General features: G+C 48.6%; 1 protein-coding gene across 1 annotated transcript in view; it reads left to right on the top strand.

Moving 5' to 3' along the window:
- The window catches only part of ATG2B (autophagy related 2B), a 1,105,913-nt gene that overhangs the window by 1,044,820 nt on the left and 42,406 nt on the right, over window positions 1–18,687 (top strand). Inside the window, exon 41 of the mRNA XM_078660122.1 lies at window positions 14,792–14,941. Within this exon, the coding sequence (XP_078516248.1) occupies window positions 14,792–14,941 (150 nt within the window). The remainder of the gene's footprint in view (window positions 1–14,791; window positions 14,942–18,687) is intronic.

The raw sequence follows: 18,687 nt of genomic DNA, 5'->3' as shown, positions 1-18,687 counted from the left end.
AGATGGTATATGTGAGCTCTGCAATTGGACCTGCTGTTCCAGTGGGCACAGCATCAATGGAATCTCTCTTGCATGATCCTGATCTCAGAGGGAACTGCACAAGACCTGCTGTGGTGGCCACAATTGGGTCAGAGGCAAACCCCTCTCCCTCCCCAACCAGATCGCAGTAGTGACAGATGCGTCAATCCTAGGCTGAATCCGGACTCCACATCAACATGCTGGAGCTCCGAGCGTTCCGGTTTACATTTGAAAGCCTCTGTACCCTCCATCAAGAAAAGCCTAGTACTGATGTTCACAGATAACACCACCCCATGTGGGACTGCAACAAACATGGCAAGGCGGGGTCATGGACTCTTTGTCAAGAGGCCCTGTGTTTCTTGACATGGCTTGAGCAGCAGGGCACATCCCTAGTCTGTACACCTGGCAGGTTCTCGGAACTCCAGGTCGGACGAGCTCCGTTGGCGATGCCTAGAAACTCATGAGTGGTGTCTCCAACCGGAGGTAGTATAAGGTCTCTTTAAGCAGTGGGGAGATCCTTGGTTAGATCTGTTTGCCTCTGCCTGGAATGCACAATGTCAGCAGTTTCGGGCACTGGAGTTTCCAAGACAGCTCTCACTCGGAGACGATTTTCGTCTCGAGTGGAGATCATACCTTCTGTTAATTTTTCCACCCTTAACACTCCTGCCCACAGTTCTCAAGAAGATCAGGAATGACAGAGCCCAAGATATTCTTGTGGCTCTGGATTGGCCTTGGAGAGTCAGGTATCCTGAGCTTCTGCAAATGAGCATCAATCCTCCGATCAAATTTCCCATTCAGGAGTATCTTCTGTCGCAGCAACAGGGGGGGTCCCTCACCTGAACCTGATGACTCTATGCTGTCTTGGGCAGCAACAGTTAATAGCTTTCAACTTCCTCACGAAGTTTGTAATATTATTCTGTCAGCCAGGCATCCCTCAACCAAGATGGTCTATGCCTGCAGAGGCAAGACATGTATAATATATTGTACAGAAAACTGAATTTACCCTCTTTTTGCATCCCTTTCTGATGTGTTGCTTTTTATTTTGCCCCTTGCCCATCAGGGCTCTGCTCTGGGCACCCTGAAAGGGTATCTTTCTGCTTTGTCTGCCTTCCTGAGGCTGCCAGACCAACCCTCCTTATTTAAATTACCCATTGTACATAGATTCCTTGAAGGCCTTTTACATATGTTCCCACCGTCCCCTTTCATTATGCCTCAGTGGGGCCTTAATTTGGGTCTTGCTTTCCTAATGTGCACTCCTTTCCAGCCCCTATATAATTCCCCCCTGCGTCTGCTCACAATAAAAACAGCCTTCTAATAGGGTGAGCGAGCTGCAGGCTTCTCTTATTGACGATATTCCCTGACATGCTGGTGCTTTGCAATAGGGCCTCTTTCCTACCGAAAGCGGTAACACCATCCCATGTTGGACAATCTGTCACCTTGCCCACTTTCTACCCTCTTCTGCATGACTCTAAAGAAGAGGAGTGACTCCATCGTCTGGACCCAAAAAGAGCGTTGTCGTTCTACCCTTATGGCACAAAGTGTTCTGGGTAGACAACCAACTCTCTGTGGGGTACATTGGAGCGAAGAAAGGTCGGGCGGGGCAGAAGAGGACAATCTCACGATGGGTTGTCCTCTCCATCAAGATCTGCGAGCTCTGGCAAAGAAGCAGCCTTGTGGCGGCTTAGGGGTTATTCCACTAGAGCTAAGGCTGCTACCACTGCGTTTCACTGTGGAGCCCCAGTCCTGGACAGCTGTCAGCCTGCAACGTGGGCATCCCTGCACACGTTTACCAAGCATTAGCCTAGACAGTCAAGTCCACAGAAATGGACATTTTGACTGCTCAGTCCTGCAAGATTTTCTAATCTAAACTTGTCCGCAGTCCCTCCACCAGGGATAGTATTGCTTGGGTATCTATTCAAAGGTAAGTATCAGATGAACAAGTTACTTACCTTCAGTATCGTCTTATCTGGGAGAGACACGATCTACCTGCAATTCCTTACCGACCCATCCATCTTTCCTGCAGTGCGGACAGGTTTCTAGGGTCAGGGCAGATCCCTCTCAGGGCCCTAGTTTTCAAATACACCAATGTCAGTACACTTCATGGCTCCGCGCTTCTGGTGAGGAAAGTCGTGAAGAAGTAACTGACATATGAAAGAGCCCTTTAGTTATAGATACCTTACCTTAGGATTACCCCCAGGCGTCAAACCCCTACGCGTTGGTAGGTGGCGTTGCTCGACTCAGTGTCAGTCGTCAGCGCCATGCTCAGCGGGATGACGTCGCGGTGTCTACTTGCGCGCTGACGTCAGTTCTTTCTTTTTCCACACCAGTGCACAGATCCGGAGAGAGCTTGCCCCTTAGTCATTTTTTTACTAACTTTTTCACGACTTTTGTTGACATCTTTTTGAGTCTTTTGACTCCTGGTGCACAAGGGATGTCACATCACTGGACCGGATTCAAGCCATGCGAGACCTGTAACCGCCTGATGTCAGTTGCAGACCCCCACCTCGTGTGCCTTTGGTGCCTCGAGCGCCACCACGACGTGAAGTCGTGCTCCGACTGCCCGGCCATAAATACGAAGTCTTTGCGGGAGCGGTCCCGAAAGCTCTTGGAGGCTAGGCAGTCAGCTCCGGGTCACTCGAGGTCCCGGTTGAGAGGAAGGTCTCGGGACCGGTTGCGGAGCTGCCATCACCATTCGTCATTCAAGTCTTTGCACTCCTCGGGTAAGTCAAAGCACAAAAAGAAGGCTAAGAAGCCCCACCTGTTCACGCTACTCGGGACCTGGAGTGTCGTCGCTCTCCAGCTCCACCTTCGGAGCCGGCTCCTGGGACGGCTTTGAGCTCCCCTCCATTTCCCGGTGCCGTAGCATCCCCTGCTCAGCTTTGAGCTTTTTACGAAGCGCTTCACAGCATCTTTGGGCAGCCCGACTCCGCTGGCGTGCCTACGGGCCTGCGGACTCAGCTGGGGGTCCTCGGCGCCAGTGGCCCCACAAGGATCCAAGCCTGGATCCGTATCGATGACATCGACCTCACGGTACCTTCCCTGGTGCCGATCCAGGAGATGACGCCCCCAGCGTCGTTCGTGCCTCTGACCGGCGCCAACCCCAGCCTCACCTCCGACTCGGAACCGGCACCGGAAGGTGCGTTTGTGCCTCTGTTCATTCCTAGTGTCCCTTTCAGGCCTGAATGGCAACCAGAGGAGAATTAGGAGGACTGGGAGGGGTCTGTGGACCCTATATCTGACCAACTTGAGGAGCCGGACTGGCGAGAAGAGCTGGGTGACGCCAGTGGTCTGGATACCTCCCCAGACCTTGCCATTCTCTCCCCTCCTACTGTGGCTATGGAGAAGGGAGCCTCATATGCAGTGGTGTTGCGTAGGGCAGCTGAGGCCTTGGGTCTGGAGCTTCCTATGGTGGCGGTCAGGAATAACCTCCTGACGGAGGTGCTTCAACCGGCAGCAGCCTCTTCGGAGCCCCTTCTGCCTTTCAGTGAAGCCCTCACTGACGTCCTTCTGGGCATTTGGTCCAAGACCAGCACAGGGGCTCCTGTGGATAGGATGATTTCCTGATGCCACTGCCCGGCCCCGGGAGACCCACTTTTCCTCTCCCAACATCCAACCCCCAAGAGCTTGGTGGTCCAAGCCCCGTCCTCCAAGGGCACATTCCCTACTGCTCCCCCAGATAGGGAATCCAATGAGCTGGACCACCTTGGAAACAAGATGTTTTCTTCCGCTAGCTCAGCATTGCGGTCGGTGAATACTGCATGCCTCGTGGGCCAATATACCCAAACAGTGTGGGATACAGTTATGCAAGTGCTGCCACATGCCCCAAGGAGGCCCGGGACGTTCTCACCCACGCAGTGGCAGAGTGTCGAGACGCAGCTAAATTCACCATCCGATGTGGGCTGGATACCGTTGACTCACTAGGTAGAACAGTGTCAACCTCAGTAGCCCTAAGGCGCTACGCCTGGTTGAGGACGTCTGATTTTTCTGGGGATGTCCAATCCACCCTACTGGACATGCCCTCTGATGGCCATCGCCTTTTCGGTGACAAGGCAGACTCGGCGCTCGAGCGCTTTAAGGATTCTAGGGCTACGGCCAGATCCTTAGACCTCTAGGCAACCTCTTTCCCCACAGAGACTGCCTTTTGTGGCTATGGGAGGTTGCTCCACCACTTTCAACCCAGTCTAGCCACCGGTTCACGCAGGCTGCCCAGCCTGGGTGAGGCTGCGGATGTGGGACCCAGCACCGCGGGTCTGGGGGCCAGCGTCCGGGCCAGTCCACCCATAACCCCCCTGCAGCAGCCTCCAAACTCTCCTAGTCCGACCTTTCAGGGCCACCAGAAGCCAGTGGGCGTCAGGATTCGCCATCACCTCCCCTACTGGCAAAACATCACGTCGAACAGGTGGGTTTTGCAGATAGTCCGAAGGGGCTTCTCCCCTCCCCTTTGAGACTACCCCTCCCTCCATGCCACCATCCTTCCATCGCATGTCGGAGAATCACTTGGCCCATCTCCATCAGGAGGTTGCAGCTCTCTTGGCCAAGGAAATTACAAAAAGGGGGTGGTGATGGACAGAGTATCTGAGTTAATCAGAACACTCCTACCCAGTCAACAGATCAGGGCTTGATCCATCACCGTTTTTTAGCTCACTGCACCATCCCAGTTCAGAACCTGGCTATATGCAAATTAGTCTGTCCCTGGCCCAGTGCATCATGGGAACAGGGCAGACCAAACTACCAAGCCAATTCTTCACTGGAAAGAAAACAAGCGTCCGGGGACCGGTTTCTGGCATTACAGCCGTCTTCGGCCCGGCTTGCTTGAATCCTGATGGTGCAATGAGCAAGGGACTCATGTCTGAGCATACCCTTCCACACTCATGGTGGCCAAAATAATTACAAAAAGGGGGTGGTGATGGACAGAGTATCTGAGTTAATCAGAACACTCCTACCCAGTCAACAGATCAGGGCTTGATCCATCACCGTTTTTTAGCTCACTGCACCATCCCAGTTCAGAACCTGGCTATATGCAAATTAGTCTGTCCCTGGCCCAGTGCATCATGGGAACAGGGCAGACCAAACTACCAAGCCAATTCTTCACTGGAAAGAAAACAAGCTTCCGGGGACCGGTTTCTGGCATTACAGCCGTCTTCGGCCCGGCTTGCTTGAATCCTGATGGTGCAATGAGCAAGGGACTCATGTCTGAGCATACCCTTCCACACTCATGGTGGCCAAAATAATTACAAAAAGGGGGTGGTGATGGACAGAGTATCTGAGTTAATCAGAACACTCCTACCCAGTCAACAGATCAGGGCTTGATCCATCACCGTTTTTTAGCTCACTGCACCATCCCAGTTCAGAACCTGGCTATATGCAAATTAGTCTGTCCCTGGCCCAGTGCATCATGGGAACAGGGCAGACCAAACTACCAAGCCAATTCTTCACTGGAAAGAAAACAAGCTTCCGGGGACCGGTTTCTGGCATTACAGCCGTCTTCGGCCCGGCTTGCTTGAATCCTGATGGTGCAATGAGCAAGGGACTCATGTCTGAGCATACCCTTCCACACTCATGGTGGCCAAAATAATTACAAAAAGGGGGTGGTGATGGACAGAGTATCTGAGTTAATCAGAACACTCCTACCCAGTCAACAGATCAGGGCTTGATCCATCACCGTTTTTTAGCTCACTGCACCATCCCAGTTCAGAACCTGGCTATATGCAAATTAGTCTGTCCCTGGCCCAGTGCATCATGGGAACAGGGCAGACCAAACTACCAAGCCAATTCTTCACTGGAAAGAAAACAAGCTTCCGGGGACCGGTTTCTGGCATTACAGCCGTCTTCGGCCCGGCTTGCTTGAATCCTGATGGTGCAATGAGCAAGGGACTCATGTCTGAGCATACCCTTCCACACTCATGGTGGCCAAAATAATTACAAAAAGGGGGTGGTGATGGACAGAGTATCTGAGTTAATCAGAACACTCCTACCCAGTCAACAGATCAGGGCTTGATCCATCACCGTTTTTTAGCTCACTGCACCATCCCAGTTCAGAACCTGGCTATATGCAAATTAGTCTGTCCCTGGCCCAGTGCATCATGGGAACAGGGCAGACCAAACTACCAAGCCAATTCTTCACTGGAAAGAAAACAAGCTTCCGGGGACCGGTTTCTGGCATTACAGCCGTCTTCGGCCCGGCTTGCTTGAATCCTGATGGTGCAATGAGCAAGGGACTCATGTCTGAGCATAGCCTTCCACACTCATGGTGGCCAAAATAATTACAAAAAGGGGGTGGTGATGGACAGAGTATCTGAGTTAATCAGAACACTCCTACCCCTTGTTGTAAATAATTTTGTCCACCCTAAGCGTGGAAGGGTATACTCAGATGTGAGTCCCTTGCTCATTGCACCATCAGGATTCAAGCAAGGCGGGCCGAAGACGGCTGTAATGCCAGAAACCGGTCCCCGGAAGCTTGTTTCCTTCCCAGTGTAAGAATTGGCTTTTGTAGTCTGGTCTGCCCTGTTCCCATGATGCACTGGGCCAGGGACAGACTAATTTGCATACAGCCAGGTTCTGAGCTGGGATGGTGCAATGAGCTAAAAAACGGTGTTGGATCTAGCCCTGATCTCTTGACTGGGTGAGAGTACTCTGCTTAATTCAGAGAATCTGTCCATCACCACCCCTTGTTGTAAATAATTTTGTCCACCCTAAGCGTGGAAGGGTATACTCAGATGTGAGTCCCTTGCTCATTGCACCATCAGGATTCAAGCAAGCCGGGCCGAAGACGGCTGTAATGCCAGAAACCGGTCCCCGGAAGCTTGTTTCCTTCCCAGTGTAAGAATTGGCTTTTGTAGTCTGGTCTGCCCTGTTCCCATGATGCACTGGGCCAGGGACAGACTAATTTGCATACAGCCAGGTTCTGAGCTGGGATGGTGCAATGAGCTAAAAAACGGTGTTGGATCTAGCCCTGATCTCTTGACTGGGTGAGAGTACTCTGCTTAATTCAGAGACTCTGTCCATCACCACCCCTTGTTGTAAATAATACTCTTGGCCAAGGAAGCATCGAAAGGAAGGGTCCCTGTGCCAGAAATAGGTCGTTTTTGCTACTCCCACTATATTCTGGTACACAAGAAGGACAAAGGCCTGCATCGTATCTTGGTCTCAGGCACCTCAACCGCTTCCTCCGGAGGGAGAAGTTCAAGATGCTAACGTTGGCTCAATTCCTCTCTGCCCTCAACCCCGGAGACCTGCAGGACGCCTATTTCCGTATCTCCGTCCTGCCCGCCCACAGGCGTTACCAACGGTTCATGGCATTTTCAATTCACCGTTCTCCCCTTTGGCCTTATCAGCGCCCCTCGGGTCTTCACGAAAGTGATGGCGGTGGTCACAGCTCATCAGCGCAGATCAGGGGTTCCTGTCCTCCCCTAACTCGATGACTAGCTGTTGAATGCTGGATCGCCCCAGGCTTTTGTCTCCCACCTCCAGACTACAGCGGATCTCCTGCACTCGCTGGGGTTCACTGTCAACGTGCCAATGTCACACCTGACTCCCTCTCAGAAGCTCCTTTTCATTGGAGCAGTTTTGGATTCAGCGCAGTTTCGGGCTTATCCTCCTGAGCACAAAGTCCGGGATATTCAGGCTATGATACCGATCTTTCAGCCTCTATCCCGAATTTCGGTTAGATTGACTCTGAGGCTGCTGAGCCTCATGACCTCCTGCATCCTGCTGGTGGATCATGCCAGATGGCATATGCGGGCTCTGCAGTGCAGTTTCAGGCTTATCCTCCAGAGCAGCGAGTCCGGGATATTCGGGCTATGATACCGATCTTTCAGCCTCTATCCCGAATTTCGGTTAGATTAATTCTGAGGGTGCTGGGTCTCATGACCTCCTGCATCCTACTGGTGGATCATGCAAGATAGCATATGCAGGTTCTGCAGTGGGACCTGAAGTTCCACTGACTCCGCATCAGGGCAATCTTACTGATGTTGTCCAGATCTCGGAGGGGACTGCACGTCAATTGCAGTGGTGGCTCAAGAACTGGGATTGGGTCAGCGGCAGATTACTCTCCCTTCTGGAACCAGAGTTGACAGTAGTGACGGATGCGTCACTTATGGGATGGGGCTGTCACTTGGAAGAGACGGAGATCAGAGTGCTCTGGTCTCCCGCGGAGTGCAGTCTCCACATCAACCTTTTGGAGCTCTGGACGATCCACCTTGCACTGAAGGCATTACTTCATTCTCTGAAAGGAAGAGTAGTGCATGTGTTCACAGACAACACTATCGCCATGTGGTACTGCAACAAACAGGGCAGGATGAGGTCGTGGACCCTATGTCAAGATGCGCTTCGGCTTTGAACATGGCTGGAACATCAGGGTGTATCCCTGGTGGTTCAACACCTGGCAGGTTCTCTGAACGCCAGGGCGGACAAACTCAGTAGTCGGTGCATGATGGATCACGAATGGTATCTTCACACTGAGGTGGTGCAAGGTCTCTTTCAGCAGGGGGGAGAGCCTTGGTTTGATCTGTACGCCTCCGAAGAGAACATTCAGTGTCAGCTGTTCTGCGCGTTGGAATTTCCAAGGTGGGACTCGCTCTGCGACGCTTTTCGTCAAAAGTGGAATTGCGGCCTTCTGTACGCCTTTCCGCCTGTACCGCTTCTGCCCAGAGTGCTGAAGAGGATCAAGCACGACCGGGCCCAAGTCATTATTATGGCTCCGGACTGGGCAACGGGAGTCTGGTACCACGTGCTCTTGAGCAAGGCCATCGATCCTCTGATCTGACTGCCTCTTCGGGAAGATCTTCTGTATCAGCAAAAGGGAGCGGTCCTCTACCAGAACCTGGCCAGCCTCTACCTCCTTGCTTGGAGATTGAGCGGCAACAATTGACAGCTTTTGACCTTCCTCCTGAAGTCTTTAATGTCATCTGGGCAGCCAGGCGTCCCTCCACTAAAACGGTATACGCCTGTAGATGGAACAAGTTTGTGGCATGGTGCACAGCAAAGGCTGTGGATCCCATCTCTGCCCCACTTTCTGAGGTCCTCTTGCTCATCCTTTCTTTAGGCCAGCAGGGCTCTGCCTTGGGCACACTTAAAGGCTATCTCTCAGCCATATCTGCCTTTCTTCGCCTTCTTGATCAGCCTTCTCTTTTCAAGTTCCCTATTGTACATAGATTTCTGAAGGGCATTACTCATCTCTTTCCTCCTTCTCCTTTCGTAATGCCCCAATGGGACTTGAATCTTGTCCTTACTTACCTTATGTGTGCTCCCTTCGAGCCACTACATAACTGTCCTCTTCGACTTCTTACTTTAAAAACTGCCTTCCTGCTCGCCCATCCGGACAAAGTGGTCCTTTGCATAGGCCCTCTTTTCTCCCCAACGTAATTACCTCTTTCCACATAGGTCTGACCATTACTCTGCCCAACTTCTTCCCTCCTCTGCACCCTTCCAAAGAAGAGGAGAGACTCCACCGCCTGGAACCAAAGCGTGCGTTGTCCTTCTACCTTGATTGCACTAAAGATTTCCGGGGGGACTATCAACTCTGCGTGGGTTATGTGGGCGCCAAGAAAGGTCGGGCCGTCCAAAAACGCACCATCTCTATGATGCATTAAAATCTGCTATTCATTGGCGAAAGAGGAACCTCCAGTAGGACTGTGCCCCCATTCTACCAGGGTACGGCAGCCTCTACTGCTTTGGGACGTGAAGTTCCAATTATTTTTTTTTTATTTTTTTTTAAATATTTTTATTGGAAAACCTCACATGCAGCATTACAGGTAAAAGCAGGACAGATCGAAGAATCGCAAATCACCAAGTCAAAAAGATTCAGAGTTTCGTGCAGCGAGTGACATTAATACAGTTATCTTTGGTCCGGCGTAGCACATTAAATCAGGATTCATAGTTAAATCTGTCCACATTGTTCCAGTATAAAGAGGATCCCATTTTATAATAAGGTAGAAGGATCAAATGGCCTGCGATATTGCGAAATCGTACTCTAAGCTAGTCTTAAAACAGGATAATAGTCTGCAATAGAGATTCACAATTGGGAAGTCAAAAACAGGACTTGAAGCGACAATAGCAATGTACTAGCACTCAACATCATACTCATGAAGCAATAATAATAAAAATACACGTAAGTACACATTACAGGAGTCTTCCCAACTCAACTAAAACCACTACCCCGACTAAGAAAGAAATATACTAAATATAAGGGAAAAGGATACAGTAAAAAGAGAAGAAAAGGAAAAGTAGGGCCATAGAAACAAAGAAGTTACGAAAAAACACTTCCCATCCCCCAACCCCCCACCCTACATACCAGCAGAGGGCTACGGCCCACCCCCTCCCATAGGCATGCCTGTCGCCCCAGTGAGAACCCCGAAAATGGAAAAGCCCGGAGGAGGGCCCTATCCCCGGCCCCATTCCCACCCCCCCCCCCACAAACCGAAAGCGTGTGAGCCCACCACGATGGAAAGTGAGCATCAATTTACGTTCATCTCAACCCCCCCAAAGGCACAATCAAAAGCCATGTTCCGCATCGTAACCGGGATTATACATAAAATGCCGCAAACAGTCAGCGATCAACCCTGGCCAGTCCGAGCAGAAGCAGACAAGTTCCCCAGTCCCCGAGCAGGCATATACGATGGACCCGCTATCGCAGTAGTGGCCACCCGGGCCTTCAGCAAAAACAGCGGCACTGTTCCTCCAGGGTTCACTGTCCGTTGTCGAAAAAACGAGGCACTTTTGTTCAGGAGATGGAGCAGTTGGCAAGGAGGTAAAAAGGGCAGCAGACACGCAGCTCCGGCCGCCATGCTCACTGGTCTCACAACCCAAATCTGCACACCCCAGGGAGTCCTCGGCGTCAACCGACTGGAAAGGGCCGGGCACCCAATCTACATTGCGTCCATCTGCCTCTGTAGATCCTGCGGCAGGAGCAATGATCGCCTGGGAGCCATTTATGACCAGCCACCGACGTTTCAGGGCTGAGTGCAAGTTCGTAATGGCCAGGAAGACATCTCTCACTGTAGGTTCCATCCCTCTTTCGCCAATGTACAATGCACTACCCCTCTCAGAGGAGCCTCCGAACAGTATAAGGAGCAGTCTGAGCAGGCAGCTAGGATATTAACATCAGGCCACAGCGTGCATATGGGTCATAACACTCGAGCCCACACACTCGCTCAATGCCGCGCACTGCTCACCGGCTGCAACCAGGCGAGGGTTCTCCTTCCAATGTCCGTCTCAGATGGTGCGTGGTCGCCCACTAGCAGCCCCCAGAGAAAGGCCAGTCCGGGTTGTTCACTCCGCACAGCGCCCCAGTATATCCACCTCCACAGGCGCCAACACAAACATATGTCACAAAGCTTAGGGGTCCAGAGCCGTGTCGAGCCCATCCACACACGGCGATGTACGCGTTACGATTTTCAGCTCGGGTCATCGATCCAACATGGCCGACCAGGGCCGATGTTGATCACTTCCACGGCGGCTACAGTGCCACGCGAGGTCCCGGCTCGCCCACTGTAGAGGCCGGAATCTTCACGACGATGTTACTCGGCCGTCCGGGGCAGTTTTCATTATGGAGTTACACGGCTGGGCACCGCATCCGCTCATCTACGCGGGGCCACGGCTGAGATGCAGGATCATTGCCAGGATGGTGCGGGAGGCGAGGGCGAGCGGCGGAGCCGAGTGTCTATGCGGCCATGTTGCTCCTCCTCTGAAGTTCCGATTATTGACATCTGCCAGGCAGCCTTGTGGGCCTCCTTGCACACGCTCACCAAACATTTTAGCCTGGATAGCCAAGTCTGGGGAGACTGCTTTTTTGGTCGTTCTGTTCTCCTGGACTTTCTGGTGTGAACTACCCACCTCCGGCGTTGGCATTGCTGGGGTATCTATTCTAAGGTAAGGAATCTATAACTAATGGCCTCTTTCAGATGAACAAGTTACTTACCTTTGGTAACAATGTATCTGTAAGTGACATACATTAGTTATAGATTCCTTACCGCCCCACCCATCCTCCCTGTTCTACGAACTGACTTCGAGGGCTGGGGACTCCCTTCCAGGGCTCTAGTTATGTGCACCAGTGGTCAGTATGTTGCATGGCTCTGCCCTTCTGGTGTAGAAAGTGGTGTCAGAACTCACCTCTGCACGCAGGGGCAACGTCTAAGTAGACACCGCAATGTCATCCCGGCGACCACGACGCCGACGACAGACGTGGAGTCGACTGACGCCACCTACCGATGCGCGGGGGTACTGCTAAGAGAAGAATTCTCTGGATTCAGTCTGACGCCTGCGGGTAATTTTAAGGTAAGGAATTTATAACTAATGTATGTCTCTTACAGATATATTGTTACCGAAGGTAAGTAACTTGTTCATCCGACTACGCCACGTGGAGTCGACCAACTCACCCTACCGGCGCACAGGGGTATTGCTCGAAGAAAAATCTTCCAGATCAAGTCTGGCGCCTGGGAAACTTAAAGGTAAGGAATCTGCGGCTAGATCATGTCTCTCCCAGATAAGGCAGTACCTAAGGTAACTAACTTGTTCATTAATTCCTCCCACACTCGACAAAACATTGGGAATAGGTTATGTTATGCATTTGGCAACGAGCACACCAGTACCCTGTTTTTGCACCTCATGCACATGCTTTGGCCCCAAACATAGCCACTTTCCTATGGGTGTCATTGACTAAGGGTTAAACACTAGAGCCATTTTGACACCAATCACAATGTCTGTCTTCTTTGAAAAGAGAGCGGAGAAACTCAGTGCATTTGGGACATGGGATGGAGCCCCCTAATATTTTAACCGTATTTTCTCCTGATTCTCAAGTTAATTTCACTGTCTTTTAGCTTGTATTTTAGTCTATTCAACAAACACAGCGTATTCCCTGAGTGGTACATGGCGTTTGGCAAGCTTGTTTTAAGCACTGCCCCCCTTTCTTAAACCTCCTGCCCTTTCCATTTTTTAAAAGATATATTAACCCAGAATTTAACCAAGGATTTAAGATTAATTCTGGCTTTGATTTTAACACATTTTAGTGTATTTATTATTAAGATCTTACAATATGTTGTTGTAAATCCTGTTTAATGCAACAATTGTTATGCTCATTGCTGAGTTATTAGAACTGAATTTTACTCTTCGCATCACATATCTTATCAACTGCACACCCTGTACTTCTGGTACTTATTGCATCCATTTTACTACAAACACACCACTCGTTCACTTACACTTCTTGTCTCTAAACACCTGCTGCAGGATAATTTCACTTTTACATCACCGTTCCATCTACTCTCCCCATTATTTCCAAATCTATACTTATAGGGGGGTCAAAAGGCGTTGAAAAGTCACAAACTGGGCACCAATAGTTCACAGGAAAGGCAATGTGGAAAAGAGGGCTTCAGCAACTTCTTAAGCGGGTCATTTCTGTCCCTCTGCCAATATTAGACCTTTTTGGATGAATATAAGATGCTGTTTGGTCCTAGGAGAGCAATCCCCTGCCGAACCAATAGACATATTGCAACCCTAAGGAGGGTGGCATATCCTCCTTGGTAAGAATTTCCCAATGTGAGATCATGCCCTACCTACATGGTATTGACTCCTGAGAGATTATGGTGAGCGAACGGTCTAGCAGGGTTGATTAAGTTCCAATAAAGCAAGATGGCTTATCTAGCCATTGACTGCAAAGAAGGAGTGTCAGATATGTCAAACTCAGTTAAAACTACTGTGCTGAATGGAATCAAATGCCGCATTCCATTTAGTAGAACAAATTATATTTGTTATTGATACCACAAGTTTAATTAAAGATACTTTCCTTCACAATACTAGTAATACATCCAAAGACCACTTGAAGACATCATCAACTGCAGATAGAGGGCCTGCACTTTCTAATTATTTTGAAAATCTTCGGAATAGTGACTACCGGTTCAGCCTGTACAGGCCTTCTCTTAAATTCCTTTATTTTGACTCTATCATTATATATTATATGAAAAAGGGTACATTGTTTCTTATTGGAACTTTGGAGTATGATATTCCTTATTACTTCTTTGCTCTGATTTCCCAGGTTTTTTGCCGCCCGGCTGGGTGAGGGAGCTTCTCCCATCTCCGTCGGCCACCAAAGATCAGAAGGAGGGGGAGGGCCATTGCCAAAAAAGATTACTTCTGTCTTATTGGCGTTAAGTTTCAGTTTGTTTGTGTTCATCCAGTAGGCTATATCTTGAAGGCAATCATTGGGAATTGTACAGTGTCTTGTGTTATATGTGGTGCAAATACATTCACAATTTGAGCACTGCTTCGTCTGCACTATGTTCACTGGTGTCACATTTTACTGCATATGAACTGATTTATTGCATGTTTGACTGAAACTAAGGTTTTCCTGTGCTTCTTTTTATTCAAATTCACATTTCAATTAATCATAATTGGAATTAGATTGTGGATCCCTGTAAGGCATAGACGAGGTTTCCGGTTTGAATGAGTCCCACATAACTACTGTTCTGACAATATATATTGACCCTAGTCTCGTGGGTATTTAGGGTATTCCTTGTTACAGATACACTATACAATATAATTGATAAATAAGTAAGACAAAAACAACCGGGGTACATTTTTAAAACAGAATGTACATTCGGAAACCCTTCTTGAACTTCATTGTACCTTTGAGAGACCTATGCTTTTAATACCTTTTCTATAATTTAGTGTTTTAGATATGCTGCTTTAACTTAAACATGGTTTATTAGAATTAAAATATTTAATGCACCAATATTTGTATTAAAAATAGTTTGATTATGCCTTTCTTTGCTATTCACAACAGGCGGCTGCAGAAACAGCTTATGATATGGTGTCTCCAGGTCTGAGTCCTATTGAGGCAAGCAGAACAAAAAGGTTTTCTCATCATCGCTTGGCCCATCAGCCAGTAGATTTACGGGAGGGTGTGGCTAAGGCATACACTGTTGTGAAAGAGGTAAGATTCAGTAGGATGGTAAATTATGTAGGGTAAATGCAAGACAATATCAGACACTTAAATTACATCTCGTTTTGAGTCCTTTTGCAGAGCAAAGAAGGTGTTGTAAACTGGAGTCTTGTTCATGTATTTAGACAGTTAATTTCTTCACATTAACAAAGCAGTATGTGCCAGTAGTTAGCAGAGCACTGTACAGACATTACCAGAAAAACTATTTATGAGTGCAACAAGCAACACTTTTACAATCCCAGAATGAAAGTTTGATTAGTATGGCAAAATCACAAAAATAAAAATTGATCCAGAAAGTTCACTGTTCATCTAAAAAAAATAATCAAAACTGACAACTTTAACATTTGAGAGAAAAATTAAAGCAAAAGTGCCTGATTTAAAGAAATCAATTCCTCAATGGCTAACATTACCCAGAGATGGCCCACTGACATTTAATTGGTTGTCTTCTGTGTACTGGTAGATGTCCATTACGGGAAACGGCCATTACAACGAAGCCGTTTCCACGAAAACATTTACCACGCATGCATTACAACGCATGCGTGGTTACAACGACAGCCTTTACCACGCATACCTTTACTACGAGATACGTATTAAAGGCATGTGTGGTAAATGTAAAAAAAATGGGGGGTTCTCCCCCCCAAAAATAAAGCGTAGGATTAAAAAGGGGGGTTAGGGGGGTCCCCCCCCCAAAAAAAACGAACCTTAAATGCGAAGCAATCAGCGTCGTAAGAGAGGAAGCTGGAATAAACTTCCGCTTCCTCTTTACGACGTACAAGCGACGTGACCTACGTAACAAACGAAGATGAAGAGGAGACGAGTAAAAAAGGTAAGGGGAATTTTAGTTTTAAAAAAAAGAAAAGATTAAGGGTTAAGGGTTAAGGGCAGGGGTTATAATAAGGAGTGAGGGCCGGTGTCATGTAACGGGAGAGGTATAACCTTTAAAACGAGTATGCCCTCACCATGCATAAATTTACAACGAAAATCGTTGTAAATCTATGCGTGGTAAAGGAAAATTCGTGGTAAAGGTGATGCGTGGAAAACAAATTCCGTTGTAATGCATGCGTGGAAAAGGCATACGTTGCAACGGAATTCGTAGTAACGACATACAATCGTCCATTACTTCCCTCAGCATTAGCACTGTTGCAAACAAAATCGATTTTTGGGACACATCCCATGAATTGGAAGGTGCTTGGATCTAAAGGAATTGATTTGGGATCCATCACAAATGCAGCGGAGTGCCCATCCACAAAACTGATGGTCTCCCTACCCTATTTGTGTTTGTAGGATCAGCAGCTCTCCTTCGACGGAGCACCAGTTGGCTCAGTCGATGGACAGCTTCCTCCAACTGAGTAGGGTCTGTCAGAGGAAGAGCATTATACTGCAACGCTATTTAGGATTGACGGTGTAATGCCCTTTTTTTTATCGGTCTGTTACAGAGGGCTAGAACAAAACAAATAATGAACCCCACAGGCAGGAACAAATCTTGAGCATGGGCGTCATGATTTTTTTGTTTTTCAATAACAAACTCCCACTTCGGAGTATGTTCTTGAAAAACAGAAACTTGGTGATAGTTAGTGGATGACAGTCATCCATCAAACTTTTTAGTGCCTTAACAGGAACCGTCTTGATGGTGGTTCCTGTCAAGGTACAGAGATCTCCACTAGGGCGGTGGTGATCTCAAAATTGTGCAGACAAAAGTATGTTAGAATGGCAGACTAAGGGCCCTATTTACGGGTCTGGCTGTTTGAGGACTGCCAGAGTCGTGGTGGGGTGGCGGTGGCAGATCCAGCCACTGCTGCACCAGCAGTCCGTCTGCCCGATTACGAACCGGGCAGTCGGACCGTCAGCTCTGCCAGGTAACCGCCATCACAGGCGTAGGAGCGGTGGTCAGAGGCCTCAATATGCTTCCCGGGACCACCACAGTCCCGCCAAGCATATTATGAGTTTGCTCTCTGCCAGGGTTTTCATGGCGGTTCACTGACATGAAAACACTGGCAGAGAGGAAACAGAGGGGGCCCTACTGAGCCCCTCTGTGCCTCAACGCCTAGTACATGCACACAGGGGGGCATAACATGCGCCCCCTGTGCACATGCACAGAGGTTCCTGCATGGCATGGACTTTAGAGTTCATGCCGTGCAGGAACCTTGTAGTGGGGTCTCATTGCTCAGCTGTTTTTAATGGCAACGCCATGGGACCGCCACACCACCTGCCTGCCAGTAATTCTGTGCCCAGGGGATTTCAAGGAGTCACTATGTTAGGGGACTATCTGGGTGCCCACAATGCTGAAAAGCAGTATTTAGTAAGCGCTCTGGATCTGCATTTGTGAAAAGGTTAGTAATATCTTAAGAGGTTTTTAGCAATAGTGCAACTCCTCACTGAAGTCCTACTCTGGGATGATAACAGCACTGAAAAGATGTATTGAAACAGTTTATTGTAACTGTTTCAAATTCTTTAAAACTTTGAAAGCACTGAAAAAGTCTATAGGTCTTTCCTTTTTTATAGCTTATGGAGAAATGCTAAGAAAACCTTTTGGGAATAGCAGACCCACAGACAATTCAAAGGGGTATATATGCAATCACAGGCAGGATGTATACAGACACAAAGCGATACAACAAATATATTGGTACACAGTAAATGGAAAGATGGTAGTTCACAGCTGTGTTCGTTCGAGGTGTACAGTGCAAGCTGTTTAAAGAGGCTCACTAATATGCATATGGATAAAGAGGAAAAGCACCGGGTGGACAAATAATGTACTGGAAGCACTTGTGATTTTTATGGAATGCTGATGGATGTGTAGTCCAGGAATAAGTGTGGCAGGAACAAGACACTGCTTAAAGTAATAGTACACTGTCAATTAAGTAATAGTTTGGCTCAGCAAAGGCTGCCCCTGCTTCCACAGTCGGTGCCTGCTTCTCTCTGTTGACACTACGTGAAGAAAGAAATGCAGGCCCTCCTCGGATTAGAAATCATAGGGCATCAGCAGTGCACACTTTTATAACACAGTCAGTACAGGTGGGACTAGGGCTCATCAGTGGTGTAAAATTTGCTTTCACACACAACTGGTAACACGTGAGCATGAGCAGTGCAAGCATACCTTTTTCACGAGCATCAGGAATGCAACTTGTCCTCGCATAAACCAAGCACATCACAGAAGAACAATAGTCCAAGACACCCAATTAACATATAGACAAGATAGTTATAGATCAGGCAACGTCAGTGCCAGCTTCCCTTAAGCAGAACAGAGAGCAGCTGGGAATGATTAACACAGACACTTATTAACCCAGGTAGTGCAGGCCGCAGTGCAAGTTTCCTTCAACTAGAGCAAGCTGCGTCTGCAAAATATTGGTATAAAATTACTTAAAAAAAATATCTGAAAGAGACACGTTAGTGATAGATTCCTTACCTTAGAATATCCCCAGGCGTCAGACTGGATCCGGAAATGTTTGCGTAGTAGTACCCTTGCCCGTCGGTAGGCGGCGTCTGCGGCTCCGCGTCCGTCGTCGGCGTCGTGGGCGCAGTGATGACGTCGTCGGAGTACTTAGACGATGCCTCCGCGTGCTGACGTCCGTTCTTCTTTTTTCCGTGCCAGCAAGCGCAGATCTGGAAAAAGCAGTACTTCTCGTCACTTTTTGACTAACTTTTTTGGATCATTTTGATCATCTTTTCGAAGTCGAACGACTCCGATCGGTGCCATAGGGATGCCTGGATTTAAGCACTGCTAGGATTGCGACCGCATG

The sequence above is a fragment of the Lissotriton helveticus genome, chromosome 9, assembly GCF_964261635.1.
Source record: "Lissotriton helveticus chromosome 9, aLisHel1.1, whole genome shotgun sequence".
NCBI lineage: Eukaryota > Metazoa > Chordata > Amphibia > Caudata > Salamandridae > Lissotriton > Lissotriton helveticus.
Note: the sequence above shows the minus strand (reverse complement) of the source record. Positions and strands in the feature narration are given on the sequence as shown.